This window comes from Sciurus carolinensis, chromosome 1 (assembly GCF_902686445.1).
Source record: "Sciurus carolinensis chromosome 1, mSciCar1.2, whole genome shotgun sequence".
Lineage (NCBI taxonomy): Eukaryota > Metazoa > Chordata > Mammalia > Rodentia > Sciuridae > Sciurus > Sciurus carolinensis.
The window spans coordinates 186,900,981-186,916,015 of NC_062213.1; the positions used below are offsets into that span (position 1 = coordinate 186,900,981).

At 56.4% G+C, this 15,035-nt stretch overlaps 1 protein-coding gene across 2 annotated transcripts in view; it reads left to right on the forward strand.

Moving 5' to 3' along the window:
* The first annotated feature begins 290 nt into the window (after positions 1-290).
* The window catches only part of Nkain1 (sodium/potassium transporting ATPase interacting 1), a 42,092-nt gene continuing 27,347 nt past the window's right edge, over positions 291-15,035 (forward strand). Inside the window, exon 1 of one of the 2 annotated variants that reach the window (XR_007105514.1) lies at positions 291-931. Coding sequence is in view for 1 of the 2 variants with exons in the window: in XM_047529537.1 (XP_047385493.1) it covers positions 878-931 (54 nt within the window). In the remaining variant the exon portion in view is untranslated. The remainder of the gene's footprint in view (positions 932-15,035) is intronic. The other variant, XM_047529537.1, reaches the window with a different exon arrangement.

Genomic DNA, 15,035 nt, shown 5'->3' on the forward strand with positions numbered 1-15,035 from the left:
CTTCCAGGACCAGGAGTGTGCCTGCAGTCAGGCTCAATAAATGGTAGGAAAAGGAAAGAGGGAAGAATTCAGGGCCAGGCACTTGGGAGGGAGTCTGGGATGAGGAGCAGATCTGAGAACAGAAATGAAAGTAGAGTTAAACTGGAGGCCCAGGACCTTAGAGGCAGGGTGCGGGAGAAATGCTCCAGCACCCTCGGGAGGCCAGACTCCACGAAGCGCTTTATCTACATGACTGCAGGTTACGTTCTCACGGACACCGAGGCTCTTCGTACTTTGTTCCTGAGAACACCGAGGTCCAGAGAGGTGATGAGATTTGTTCAAGGTCACACCGCGAGTGAGCGGCGGAATCGGGACTCGACCCAGGGCTGTGAGCCGCACTCTCCCCTCTGCCGGCCTCTCCCGCACCTCCCCCTCCCTCCGCGTCTCCCCTCTCCCCCTCCCGCGGCCGCCCCGCCCCGCCCCTCCCCTCTCCTCCCCGCTCGGTGGCGGCGGCGGCGGCAGAGCCACGTGGTGGGCCGGGAAGCGGCGGCCGCCGAGCGCCCGGGCGGCTGCCCCAGCTGGGCAGTGCTGCGCCGCGCCGCGCCCGGTGCCCGCGCCGCCCGCCCTGCGCTCGCCGCCCGCCGCCCGGGGCAGGGGTGAGCCTGACGGCCGGCCGCAGACAAAGGAGGCGCGCCGGCAGACCAGCGCCGGCGGACCATGGACTCGCAGCGCAGCCGGCCGGCCCCAGCCCTGGGGACCCGGCGCCTCCGGACCCGGCCCTAGGCGCCCGGCCCCGCCGCCCGGGGCGCCAGCGGGAGGCCGCGGAGCCCGCGCGGCGCGAGGAGCGGCGGCCGCGGAGCCAGAGGGGCGCCGGCGGCGGTCGGCGCGGCCCGGAGCCATGGGCAAGTGCAGCGGGCGCTGCACGCTGGTCGCCTTCTGCTGCCTGCAGCTGGTGAGCTCGCCGGGCGGCCGCGCGGGGTGGGGCGGCGGGGCGGGTCCGGGCGCGCGGAGGGCTGCTGGCCGCGTGTGTGCGGGGCGCGCCGCGCGGGGGTGCTCCGAGTCGCGCAGCGGACGGGCGGAGCCTGCTCCTGCTGGCCGGGCTGTCTCTTTGTGTGCGCTTGTCGCCGCGGTGCCCCGCGCTCCCCCGGCACAGCGCGCACGGTCCAGCGCGTCCTGTGCCGGGCCCCGGGCCACCCCACGCCGGGGGCTCCGAGCGTCCGGCCGCCACTGGACGAGCGGACTCCGGTTGGGGCTGCGCTGGGGCTCGGTGGCTCTCCTGGGGCCGGGGGGTGTGTCCGTGGACCGGTGGTCCTGCCGCGTGTTTCCCTCCAGATCGTGGTTCGCGTGCGTCTCCCGGGCTCCGGGTCTGCCTCGGGTCTCCGCCCCTGCGCGAGTGTTTCGCAAAGTCTCTGCTCCGGTGTGTGTCTCTCCGGCTTTCTCTTTGGTGCGTCAGTTTCTGGTCAGTGTTCATCTGTGTGTTGGGATCTTGGACTCCAAGAACGCTCAACACTCCTTTGTGCTGTTTCTGCCTCCCTTCACCCTCCCGACTGGACTGGGCTGCTTGGAATGCGGAGCCACCTCGTTGGAGAGGGTCACCAGCAGCAGCCTGGTCCTGGGCCAGCATGAGTTAACCAGGCGCTGGACCACCCTCCCAGCTTTGGCCTGGCCACTGTGGCTACCCAGGTTCCAGCAGTCCTCCGATCCACTAGATCTCCAGGGGTGGGGCCAGACAGACCAGCTCTCTGCTAGGTGCCCCGTGAAAGATCAGAGCTCTAGGGACCCCATGCCTGCCCCAGCTTTAAGAACTCAGGTTCTTGTCTCAGGGAGGACAGAGGAGTGAATTTGGAGGCTGAGGCCATCTGTGCCCTTCAGGAGAGACCCTGGCAGGTGAATTTAGGAGAGTGGATAAGGAGAGACCAGTGTCTCCAACAACTAAGGGCTTTTTTTTTTTTTTTTTTTTTTTTTTTTTTTTTTTTAATGTTTCTTTTTTTTAAGTTGTTGATGGACCTTTGTTTTATTCATTTTTTTCAGTGTTTATGAGACTTTATTTGAAAACATGTTTTATTCCTTTTTCACTTTTTATGAACATTCCTTATTTTATTCATTTTTTTATATGTGGTACTGAGAATTGAACCCAGTGCCTCGCACGTGCAAGGGAATCACTCTACCACTGAGCCACAATCTCAGCCCCAACTAGGGGCTTTGAGACTGTTTCTTCTCTCGGTGGAAAGCCCCTTGAGGCAGCACTCAGATCTGAGTGCAAATTGAAGGACACTGAGCCTCCCTTATTGCTAGGCTCTATCTAGGTGTGCATTCTCCATAGGTGCAAAGATGACAGAGCAAAGCTTTTGGGTCAGGACACCCCGCCCCCAAATGTTACTCCCTCCACTTAGGGACACCAGCCCCTAACATGCCATCCACAAACCTGTCCTCTTGGGCAACATTAGAAGCAGCCCAGGCTCTGAAGATTGTCACCCTCCCAGCCCCCTGCTGTGGGAGACTGAGCAGACTGGGTCTGCCTGACCATTAAGTGTTCATTCTTGAGGATTGCAGGGGAGATTAATTATGATCAGGTAGAATGGAAACTCCAGAAGGGCAGAGATTGTCTGTTTTGTTCCCTGCTAAATCCCCAGCATCTGGAACAGTGCCTGGCACTCCATTAATATTTGCAAAATAAATGAACAAATCAGTTATTTGGCAATTCCTGGATCATAGTAGAAACACTCTTCTTTATTTTGTGGAACATGAAATGCCAAGAAACGTTGAAACCCAAAAGATTCTTTTTCTGGGTTTGTTAAATTAAAAAATTTTAAGCTAGAAACTAGGTTGTTTTTTGTTTGTTTGTTTTTGTGGTACTGAGGCTCGAACCCAAGCTTCACGTATGCTAGGCAAGCCCTCACTCTACCACTAAGCTACATCCCTAGCCCTTATTTATTTATTTATTTTTTCATGGTACTGGGAATTGAACCGAGGGGCATTCTACCCTATTTTCCTGCCCTTTTTATTTTTAATTTAGAGACAGAGCCTTGCTAAATTGCCCAGGCTGGCCTTGGATTTGTGATCCTCCTCTCTCAGCCTCCCAGTTTGCTGGGATTATAGGTATGCATCACCATGCCTTCTTAATTATAAAATAAGTAGTTGTGGCCCTGGTATGTCTGGGGCACCTAGGGAGGTGCTTACTGCCCTATAGAGAGTGAAAGTGGCAAAGCAGGCCCCCCTACCCCCAGAGCTCTCTCCTGCTAAGCTGAGCCCATTCTTCCACCAGCAGCTGCCTCTGGAGTGGGCTGGGACCTGGGTGGGAGTCTACCTCTCCCATGTCCTGGCTGGGTGACTTGGGCAGCTTGTATGGGTGACAGGAGATCACTTGGGAGGTGCTCCGAGGAGGAACTTGGAAATTGTCCTCTTGGCTCTGTAGCTGTGTCTGAGCTGATTACAGAGAGGGTCCCTCCAGCTGTCACTAAGCCTCTGGAGTCCCCACTGCCTGGCATCTTCCAAAATATGCTCCTGGGATTCTGAATTCACCAGCTTGAAGGGAAAAGGGAGACTTGGTTTTCTTATCCAATGGACTGAGGGATATAAGAGGCTGTTAAATATTTTTCAGCAGAAAACTTGAGAAACGGTGTCGTTTTTCTTTTCTGAATGGAATTTAGGCATTACAACGAAGCAGGTCAATTCTAAACCTCTTCTGTATTGGCTAGCCTTGCTTTGGGTGAGGGAGTAGGGCATGAGGTGGGTAGGGGAGTCAGAGGAAGCAGTAGGGACAGTAGTATGAAGCCATAGGTGTCCCTCAGGTGGACAGGGAGTAGGGGAGTACTAAATTTCCAGAGTTTGACAGGACGGACTGGATCCAACTCTGTCACTTCCTGGCTGTGTAATCTTGGGAAAGTTGCTTACCCTCTCTAAACTACAGTTCTGTCATCTGTTAAATAATATTAACAGCCACTAACTCTTAGGGTTCTTGTGGGAATTAAGCCCATGCGATGAATTTAGCGCTGCACCAGGAACAGAGGGCACTCAATAAACCGTAGCTGTTCATTATTATCTTAATGATTCATAACGTGAGTGTCTTCCCGGGGACTCCAAACACTGCCCAAACACTCCAGGTGCCCCCTGCACCGTCTTCTGTGGGAAGCAGCAGGTAGCTGGGCACTGAATTGGGAGGCAGGAGGCAGGAAGCCTGGGCCAAGCCCTGCTCTGCTGCTGGCATCCTGCAGATTTGGGCAAGTGTCTGTCTCACCATCAGACTTGGCTTTTCCACCTATAAATGGGAAGAAGCAATGGCCCGGCCCCTGCGGTTGCTGTCAGCTCTGCCTGTCTGGGACTTGGGCTGACATGTGGACTGGAGCGGAGGTCTCGGTGCCCCTTGCTCTGGTTCTGTTCCCTAGAACCTCTCGGGTCCCTCGCTTCCCCAGGTCGACGTGCTCTATCATTTTGACATTATTAACCACTTCCTAAGTTTTATTTGTTGCCATTTTTCTCTCCCATCCAACCTGAATCCACCTCCTTCCGGAAACTTTGTAGGCCACTCTGTTCTTCCCGGAAGGGGCTGGACCAGGGACATTTGCCCTAGGGCGTTGTCATCAGTTTCTTTATCAGCGTCATTATCCCTCCCATTCCAGGAGTCCTGTGCTAAGCACTTTATGCGCATTACCTCATTTAACCAAATGAGCTCACATATGTAGAGGGCTTGGCCGAGTGCCCGGCACGTGTTAACGATCAATAAACGCTTAGCGATCGTACTGCTTTTATCCTTCCGATTACCATAACTCCACACAGGGGATTGCCCCTTTTATGATCCCCTTTTTCAGGTGGGGACACTGAGGTTCAGAGGGGTGATGAGGTTTTCCTGAGGTCACTAAGCTAATTAGTGACGGAACCAGGATGCAGCCCTCTTCTGCCTGAAAGGGAGCTGACCTCACCCTATGCCCCTCGGCTGCTTCCATGAGACCAATGTGTGACCTCAGAGAGGGCCAAGCCTCAGTTTCCCCAACTGAAAGTGAAAAGGATAATGTTTCAGCAGTAACCACCCATAGTGCTTTGGCCCTGTGACGCCCGCACTCAGTAATACATCACTGTTTTTGTCCCCTCTATGTGTGACCTTGGACACGTGCATTCACTCCTGGGCCCCAGCTCCTTCCTCTGTGGAGACGAGAGTCATCTCCGTTTGCAGAGGCAGAGAAGGGACTTTCCTTAGCCAGGTGCCAGGCACATAGTAGGTACTCAGGAAAAAAAGTGTCTTTCTGTTTCCCTTCTAGAAAGCTCTTTTACTTTCTGAAGGTGGTGAGTGGGTGAGGGGGAAATATGTCACTTCCAGCTGAGCTGCGAGTAATGGTGTGAAACGTGGTCACCCTGATTGATGTCGTTATTAGCTATAGTGATGGTGAAGGCCGGAGGGAGCTGGCTCCGGCGGGTGCCTGCACTCAGAAGCAGCTGTGTCTCTGAGCTCGTGGATCCTCACAGGGATCTGGCTCTGTGCTGGTGCTTGAGGTCCTTGGGCTGGGCTTCAGTCAGGAGATGAAGTTGTCCAGGACACTGACCCCTTCTGTTTCTCAGTCCCCTTCAGATGGCATGCAGCTGGGGGCATCACCTCCCTGGGCAGGTGGACGGACTGAGGCCAGATGGCCCTCAAGCAGCCCTCATGAGGCAGGGGTCCGGGATGGCCCTGGTCCTGCTCATTTGCAGGTAGATAACTTTTAAATCGGGATCCTGTAAATGACAGGTGTTCTGAATGCTGGCACAGGAGTCAGGAGCACAATTCTGTGGTTAGGCAGATTCTGCTGCCTTGCTTTGTGACTTCTGGGAAATTCCTCACCCTCTCTGAACCACTACCTCCTTACCTCAGAAGTAGTCAGAACGCCACTTGGCAGTTTGGGTGATTCAGTGAGATGATGCCCTGACAGTGCCAAGCACGGTGCCAAGCCCAGGGAGGCACCTCCTATGGCCAGGTGTTATCTGCTCTGAGTCTTGGACAAGTCACCTCAGCCCATCTCTCCCTCGATTAGAGGTCTTCGTGATCAAGGTCATTCCCATAAACGCTCCAGATCATCACTTCTGTATTATTATTATTATTATTATTATTATTATTACTTTCATTTTTGTGCTGCTAGGGATCAAACCCAGGGCCTTGCACATGCTGGGCGAGTGCTCTACCACTGAGCTACACCCCAACCCATGTCTGTATTTCTTTATGTGGAAAATGTGGGACTCAGGAAACAGGAATGCCCTTCTGTTTGATGTCTGCTGTGAGCCTGGCACTGTCCCTTGATACCATCTGGCCTGTCCATAAATGGTGGGCACGGAATGAGGATTCACACCCAGAGCTGGTCCTCTGCCTCTGCTGCCCTGTGTGCCCCGTTGATCCCGCTGTGCTGGGCTGGAGCAGGTGGAGAAATCAAAGTCTTTCTCCAGACATGGCAGGTCTCACCAGGTGCCAGATCATCTGAGCTGCTGCTCACAGGCCTCCTCTCCCCGTCGCCAACCCTCAGCTCAGTGTGGGGCTAAATGGAGCCATGATACAAATGGAGAGAAAGCCACCGAGGGAAGCAGCTACCCCGTGTGGACAACTTCCCAACTGGCATGACAACTCCAAGATAGGTGCGGGTTTGATACCCATTTACTGGTGGGTAAACCGAGGCTCAGAAGAATGAAATGACTTGTTACCAAGGAAACCGGAATATAGTCTGGGTCTCAGATAAGTCATTAAGGGGAAAGGATTTGTAAAATCTGGACCAAGCAGAGAGAGTCAGATCTGATCACCAGAACATATTCTCTCCACTAATTTTAAGGAGGGTGAGTGACAGGAGGACAGACTGAGACCAGAGATCTCTTTAAAAAAAAAAAAAACAAATTCCAGGCCGTGTGGGTGGAACTGGCCTGTCCCAGCACCTTGGCCTTGACCTTCTGCCCTAGCCTGCAGAGGCATGCGGATGGCTTTGGAGACCGAGGGGGAGCCTCAGGCAGCAACGCAAACCTCCCAGGGACACTTCTGCCAGCGGGGAGGGAGAGCTGTCCGCTGTGTTTGCAGGCTTCTGTGGGTTACCTTGGCCTCCTGGCCCCTGCCTCTCAGCAGCTGGCCCATGCGGGAGCGAGGAGGCGGACTGAGAGGGTTTGGGTTTAGACGAGGGTTTGAGTTCCAGCCGGATGACCCTGGGCAAGACCCTGAACCTCCCCCCGCCCCCCTGCACTCCTCTGAATCAGGGCCATGATCTGCCTCAGAGTGGACGGTGGCGCCTGTGCAGAGCAGGAGCGCGAAACGCTCACACGCTCTCGGCCAGGGCAAGGCCCAAGGTGGAGCGGCCGTTCTGTTGAATCCTCGTGCCCCTGGCCTTGCTGTCCCTTGATCTGTAAAATGGGAATGATGACAGCAGCCACCTCCTGGCCCTGTGCTGCGTGTGACCTGAAATGACGCAGGGAGAGGTGGGCACAGGGCTCACTAAGAGGGAACGCGGGACGGGGCATGGCCCTCTCCCGGCTGCTTTCCGCCTCTCTAGAGGGACCCTTCCAGCTCAAGCCAGCAGCCAGCACCCTCCCTTCCCAGGTAGAGGCAGCGTGGCTGCCTCATTGTCCCCTGGCTGCAGGCAGCAGTGACTAATGGATACCAGGGCCTGGGGAGAGGAGGCCTCTGAGGACCAGGGCTTCACACCTGGGTGGCAGGTTTTCAAGGACTCAAGTGACACTTCTTTCTTCTGTCTCTGTGAGTCTCTGCACTGTCCCTATCCCACATGCCCATGTGGCATATTTGGTGTGAAATCAAGCCTCAGGCCACAGAGACTCAGCACTGGGAGGCTCTGGCTCATCATTAACCCCTGCCCTGCAGATGAGCTCCCCAAACTCCAGAAGTACTGGTACTCCCAGCATCGTCACAGCTGACCCTACCCAGTAAATGAGCATGAAGCTCCACAAAGCACCTGTCACAATTCTAGGTGCTGAGTCACCTTGGGTAGGGATATGCCCTCATTTGCAACTTGGAGTGCCGAGGTTCTGCTACTCCGTCGCTCTGCAGCTTTGAGCGGCCTGACCCTCTCTGGGCCTCATTTTCCCACTCTGTGAAATGGAAGCGTGGAGGAGGGATTGAACTCCAGCCGTGTTTTTTGTACTCTCCAGGGGCTCTGTAGAGGTAGGGGCTGACGACCCCGTGGTGAGTTACCTGTCTGGGGCAGTGACTGAGGCTCTGTGGGAGGCTGGGTGACTACTTGGACACGTAGAGCATCTAATGATGACCCAGGTCCCTGGAACCACCAACTGCTGGTTCTAGGTCTTGAAAGGACAGTGCCGACAGCAGGAGATGCTATCTATAAGTAATGGAAACGTGGACATTTCGAGCTCTCGCCTGCCTCTTTGCCTTCAGCCTGCTCCCTCCTATCCCCGCCCCAGATCCCAGGACTTGGCTGCGCTCCTGACCCAGGAAGCAGGGAAATGGAAGTGTACAGGGACTCTCCCCTCCTGCCTGTCCTGGCCACTCCCCGCCCGTGAAGGAAAGGCGGCCCTGAGATTTCCACAGTAAGGGTGGCTCCTAAGCCTCCTTTCTTTGGTGGGGGGGTTGGTTCTGCAGCCCCAGCCTGAACCAGAGATGTGGGTTTTCAATTACACAATTAAATGCACAATTAGGCATAATTACCAGTGCTCAGAGCCTGAGACTGCTCATAATAGGCGTGTAATCTACTGCAGCCTCTGTTTATACTACTCGGCGCGCTCCCTAATGATGCCAGGATGCCTTCACACTGCACCGTTGCCATGGAGATGAGCCTGCCGCCACCATGCAAAGCTGACAAATAGTGCTCTGGTCCTGGGCCCCTGGATCCGTTCCAAGGCCTCTGCAGCCAGCCCTGGCATGGAGGGCCGGCCAGGTGGGCCCGGAAGGCAGGTCGGCCCTCCCTGTCCTCTGACACACCTCGCTGGTACTAGGCAGCCTCGGAGCCACCACGAAGCACCGGAGGAGGGGAGCTTCAGGCCCCCAGAGTCCTCAAGCCATGATCAGGATGGCCTGGGTATGTGGAAGGTCGTGAGCTTATCCACTCAAGCATCTCATACCCCCGGGGAGCCCAAGTCTGGACAGGAGCCCTGCTCGACCTGGTTCCCAAGTAGGCCTAGCTCTGCTGGGAGCTGGCTCTGTGACCTTGGACAAGCCCTTGCCCCTCTTGGGGACTCTCTTTTCCCCATATGTAAATGGACCTCAGGGTCTCGCGTGGTATTGTGTAATAGAGAAGTTTCACTGAGCTCTTGGGACAGGCTTCGTCCCGTGGGGACGCCCGTACCTGGGCTGTTCAGCCTCGCCACGCCCTGCCGAGGTGGGCACAGCTGAATCTGAGGCCCAGAGCCCTTCTCCAGACAGCAGCAGGGGTCCAAGAACTGAAGTCCCTTGTCCAGAGTCGCCCAGCAAGGCAGGGGTGGAACAGGGTCTAAGAGGCCAAAGGCCAGCTCTCCTCACTCGGTGGAAATCACCAAGGGGTGAAAGTACTTCCTGCAGCAAGTGCACACCAGGGACCCCTGCCCACCCCATCCGGCCTGGTCCTGGCCGCTCTGGAGGCGAGGAGTCCGGCGCTCCCTCAGACCCAGCACCTCACGGTGGCCTTGAAGGCAATTTTAGTCTAGTTCTTTCATCAGTCCACCTTGTTCGGTAGAAGCAGGGTCTGTTTTTATGCTTTATTATTTTTGTTTTCCTGGTACACAGATCAAACCTAAGCCTTACACCTGCCGGGCAAGCTCTCTACTGCTGAGCATTTTTTTTTTTTTTTTTTTTTTTTAATTTGGAAACAGGGTCTCACTAAATTGCCCAGGCTGGCCTCAAATTTATGATCCTTTTTCCTCAGCCTCCCCAGTAATTGGGATTACAGGCAAATAGGGGGAGATTGCAGGCATGCACCTCTAGACCCGGCTTCTTTTCCCCTCCCTGTTTCTGTAATTCTGGACATTATTCATGGATACCTGCTATGTATCAACTCCTGGGGACACAAGTGGAGCATGCATGGTGTTGGGCCATCACTTGACTTCTCTGCATTTTAGAAGCTCTCTTTTTTTCCCTTTCTTTTCCACCTCCTTCCTCCTCCTCTTCTCTTCCTCCTCCTCCTTCTCTTTCTTCTGCCACCTCCCCTGCTTCCTTCCTTTCCTTTTCTCCCCGCAGTGCTGGGGTTGGAACCCAGGGCCTCACTGATACTAGGCGAGCACTGTACCCCGGAGCCACACCCCAGTCCGCTGCCATGTGTGATGCAGGCGAGAGTCCACTTGAAGGCTGCTGGCAATGTTGGCCCTCCAGCTACCACTCCCCAGACACTTACTGTGTGCCCGACTCGAGGCTAAGCACACCAGCTGCCCGGGGCAAACCTGCACAGCGCAGCAGCATCCGTGGCTCCCATTCGGCAGATGGAGCAGCCTGAGGCTCAGGAGGCTTCAGTGCCTTCCCCGGGGCCTCCCAGCCCACCAGGGAGTGGCAGAGCAGGCATCTGACCACCAGGTGTCCCACTGCACAGAGTGTCATCAAACATGGTGTCCTCCCCCCACCCCCCTGCAGGCTCCAGCCTCTTAGAGAATGAGGTATTTGGATGGAGGGGCGGTGCACCCGGCATAGCCCAGTTTGTTTGTTTGTTTGTTTTGGTACTAGGGATTGAATGCAGGATGCTCTACCTCTGAGCCACATCCTGGCCCTTTATTTATTTATTTATTTATTTATTTATTTATTTATTTATTTTTAATTTTGAAACAGGGTCTCGCTAAGTTGCAGAGGCTGACTTCAAACTTGTGATGCTCCTTTCAGGACTCTAGCTCTGTGGTTCCCTCAGTGACGTGCTAAAGCAGGGGTTTCTGCGGGGGGCTGTGAGCTGTCGCTTCCACCCTGACACCACAGAGCAGGTCAAGCTAAAGCCCAAGAAACAATCTGTGACTTGCCGGAGAACACAGTGCGAGTCAGGGGTGGTGGAGGGACTGGGACCCAAAGCCGGTTGAGGATGCTTCTTGTGACTTTCCCTTTACCCCTCCTGCCCCGCCCCATCTGTTTGTTGCTGGTAGAGGGACCTGGGCTGTGACCACGTGGGCACTGGCTTGTTTGTATTCAAACTGTTCACGCCACATGCCCCAGGATTTGTGGGGCAGACGCCCCGCCGCCCAGCACGTTGAGATTCGTGGATCAATAAACATCCCTTCCCGCTTCCTCCCTCTTCATTTATTCATGAACTCTGAACTCCTTGGCTCCAGAGAAGCTGCTTGGAAGAAAGCAATTAGTGCATAATTAGAACCACTCCTATTATCAGCTCTCCGTGGGAGGGGCAGGGACGGCCCTGGGACTTCCCTGTGGTCCCAGATCCTGCTGCTGCCACTCAGCTCCTGCTCACCCACGGAGACTCTGACACGCAGGGTCCTGGACCGGGGACACCCTGGGCTGGGCTAAGGACCGCTCCCTGGAGGCGGGGGCGGAGGGCTGTCTGCCTCGTCTGCTGGGCATGCTGGCTTAGCGAAGACGCCCCTCCATGCCGAGATCCTTGGGTGCACCCTGTGGAAACTGGTGGGGCACGGCAGGAACGCTGAAAGCACGTGGCTTCTGCTTTCCAGCAAGCATCCGTCTGGCAGATCGTAGTGCTCGAAGACTACGAGGAACGACAGCAGATATAAATTAACCCGAGGAAGCAATTTACCAAGCGGGCCTCCATCCATCGCCAGATGATTGGTAGTGAAAACAGCACTGGCAGCCAATATTTATGGGGCATTTCTGACCCCAAGGCTGCTGTTCTTCCCCACAAGGTGTCCCACCAGCAAGGAGAAGCCACCCTGGAGCAGACATTGACCCCCTCCCCGAGAAACAGGGCAGGCCTCAGGCAGGCACGGGGCCTCTGCCCGCCCGGCAGGTGCATCTCCTCGCAGACCTGATCGCATGGATGTTGTCTCTGGTGTGCAGACGAGGACACTGAGGTTTGCGGGGAGACAAGACCTGCCCACCTGAACGGTGTCAGCACAGGACGCTGACCCACACCATTTGGACTCTAGAGCCCTTGAACTTTGCACTCTAGCAGGTTTGGGGGTGCAGCACTCTCTTGCCTACCTCTCTCCTGAGGGTCAAGTTGGGCCCAAGTTGCCCTGGACTTTCTTCCCGAGAGTCTTAAAAACAGCAAGAGGGCCCTTCTGCGTGGGAGGGGACAGTGTGTCCTGTTCCTCTTCTCGCCCTGTGCCAGCTGAAGATCGTAGGAGGGCCCCACTACTGATCTGGGTCACCACCCCCACAGGAGTCGCTGCCCCTGCGCTGGTTGGAAAAGGAAGGTGAAGGCGGATGAGAGGCCCTGGCCTCTGGAGAGGGGGTCACCGCAGCTACTGAAGCCCAGGCTGTAACCCAGGAGACAACCCAGCCCTCAGGCTGTGACCAGGAGGATGCAAACTGAGGAGGAGAAGGAGGGGAGGACATTGGCACTTGGGGCCCAAACAGACAGAGGCTGGACTAGAGGGGGGCACTGAGGGCCGGGGGTCAGTAGATTCCTCCTGGGATGGGGGTTCTCAGAGCAACCCACATCCCTTCCTCTTGTTCCCTGCCCCACCTGAGGGGAGGTTGCCATGACTACCAGCTCCCCATCATTGACCTCTTGGTAGGATGCTGCCCTCTTCCTCCAAGTGACAGGTGGTCACCCTGACAACAGGCTCTGTGCCCCGCAGGGTCTGTGACTTCCTGGGGGGGGGCTTTCACCTGGGAAGCCACATTGTTCTGCAGCACACAGCAACTCTGTCCAGCTGGAGGTGAGGGTCCGTGGAGACCCCCTTCAGATGCGGACCTTTTACAGGCCCCTCCCCGGACGCCCGGATCGATCCTCACCAGCTGCCCAGATGACCTTAAAGTGGAGTGCTGGTCCTGCCTCCCTCTTAAAACCCGGGAGGCTCCTAATTGCCTCCTGAAGAACCCGAAAGCCGTGGTTCTCAACCGTCAGCGTCATCAGCTCACAGGGAGCCTTGTTAAAACGCTGACCGCTAGGCCTCCCCTCCAGAACTGCCGACTTCGTAGGCCTGGGGTGGGGCCCTAAAATTTGCATTCTTAACAAGTTTCCTGGGAGTGCTGCTGCTGCTGGTCCAGGGACCACACACTGAGAATCACGGGTCAAGGCAGGGGACACTGCAGGCCTGCCCAGGCTTGCCCACCCATCCTGGCGCACCGTGTCCATGTCCCTGAACTCGGCCACGGTGAGCTGAGCGCCTGTGACTTTGTGTTCCCTGGTCCTGCCTCTGGAAGGTCTTCCCTCTCCCCATCTCCAGGGCGGCTCCTCCATCGTGCCCTCCTCCAGCATCGGCCCTGCCACCTCCTGTCCCACAGCTGTGCCCTGGCACCTCTCTTCCTAGTCCCACAGTGACCCCCTCTTCCTAGAGCCTGACCCTAAGTGTGGCCTCGGGCAGATGGAAGGGGTGGGGAGGGGCATGACGATGACTCCGCCTCTCAGTCCTTCCAGCCTGTCACTGGGTGCTCATGGCGCCAGGCACTGTGCTAAGTGCTGGGGATTCGGTGGTGTGGGAGGCACAGTCCCTGCCCATGAGGACTCAGGCGCTCTCAGTGACCAGGTTGGGACTGGAAAAGACAGTGAGAGATCTGGTGTCACAGAGAGGGTCGTTTTTAGTTTGGCTGGTTTTTTGTACTAGAGATTGAACCCAGGGACCTCTACCAGTGAGCTACATCCCCAACCCTTTTTATATTTATTTTTAGATGGCTTTGCTAAGTTGCTGAGGCTGACCTCAAACTCGGGATCCTCCTGCCTCAGCCTCCTGAGTCGCTAGGGTGACTGGCGTGCGCCACCTTTTGCAGTAAGAGTGAAGCCGATGGGTCTGTGCAAGTCAGGGTCAAAGCTCTTCCCGGTTCCACGGTCGTTACTCCTCACTCCCACGCTTCCAGGCAGAAAAAATCTTCCCTGTTTTATAGAGGAACAAATGGGACCCAAGAGAGGAATTCAGTAAGCCACTTGTCACAGCCTGCATGTGGCAGAGCTGGGACTTGAACCTGGATTTCCTGATGTTAAATCCCATACTCTCTGTCCCCCTGGGATGTCCCTAGAAGCCTGGCGCCTATGTGACCTGAGACTCTCCTCTGAAGACATGTCTCTAATGAGTTTTTATCGGTTTGCTCACAACAAACACCTCAGGGGATCTGAGCAGCATCAGGGGCCCAGGCCCTCCCCTGCCCCCACTGGCCATGTCTTTTGCTATGGGGCAAGAGGTCCGCAGGGTCGGGGAACGCCTGCCGGAAGCCTGTGCACCCTCCCACCCTAGATCCCAGCGCAGACACTCGGGACTCCCTCTCCTGTCCTACTTTCGGGACCACCAGGGCTTCTCCAGAGGACGCCGTGCTGAAGTGACACTTCTGGGCCCGTGGATATGAGGCCCCGAGGTGGGATGCTAGGTGCCCCAGACGCCGCTGTCTTCTGACTCCACACTCCACGTCTCGGAGACACCGAAGCGCACGGCCTGGCCTTCCAGACATTAGGCCGAGGTCAGAGGACAGACGTATTTTGTGTAAGAGTGTCTACCTTGACAGATGATGCGTAGGCCTCCACGGGCGCCCTGCTCCCGCTCCTGAAGATCCCCGAGTGTGAAGAGGAGAGTCTGGACTTGGAGGCAGGACGCGGGCAGAGGCTCCCCGGGGGCTTCCTCAGCCTCGGGCCCTGCCAGCTGCTCAGTCGTCACTGCCTGTCTGTGGTCAGCAGCCCCATGAGCCGTCCAAGTGGACTGCCATCCCTAAGCTGCCACTCGCTGTCATCCCTAAGACAGGCCACCAGGGACACTGGGATCCTCTGCTGAAGTGCCAGGCTGTCGCCCCAGCCTGGGAATGACACTGTGGTTGTCAGCTGTGACAGCTGACTTGTTGGATAGGAAGTGGGGGCACGGTTTGTCGGGCCGCTGGGGCCAGGTGCCTGACAGATTCCTGCCCTTCCCGCTGCACCAGCGTGGTGCGAGCGCCCCATCTTGCAGAGGAGGCAGGGAGAGCGCAGGAGCCCGCTTCAGCTTCCCGGGCGCGTGAAGAGAGGCAGGTAGCTCGCTGCTCAACCCTGCGTCCTCATCTGGGAGTCGGAGATGGTGATCGTGCCTGCCTCTTAGGGCTGCGG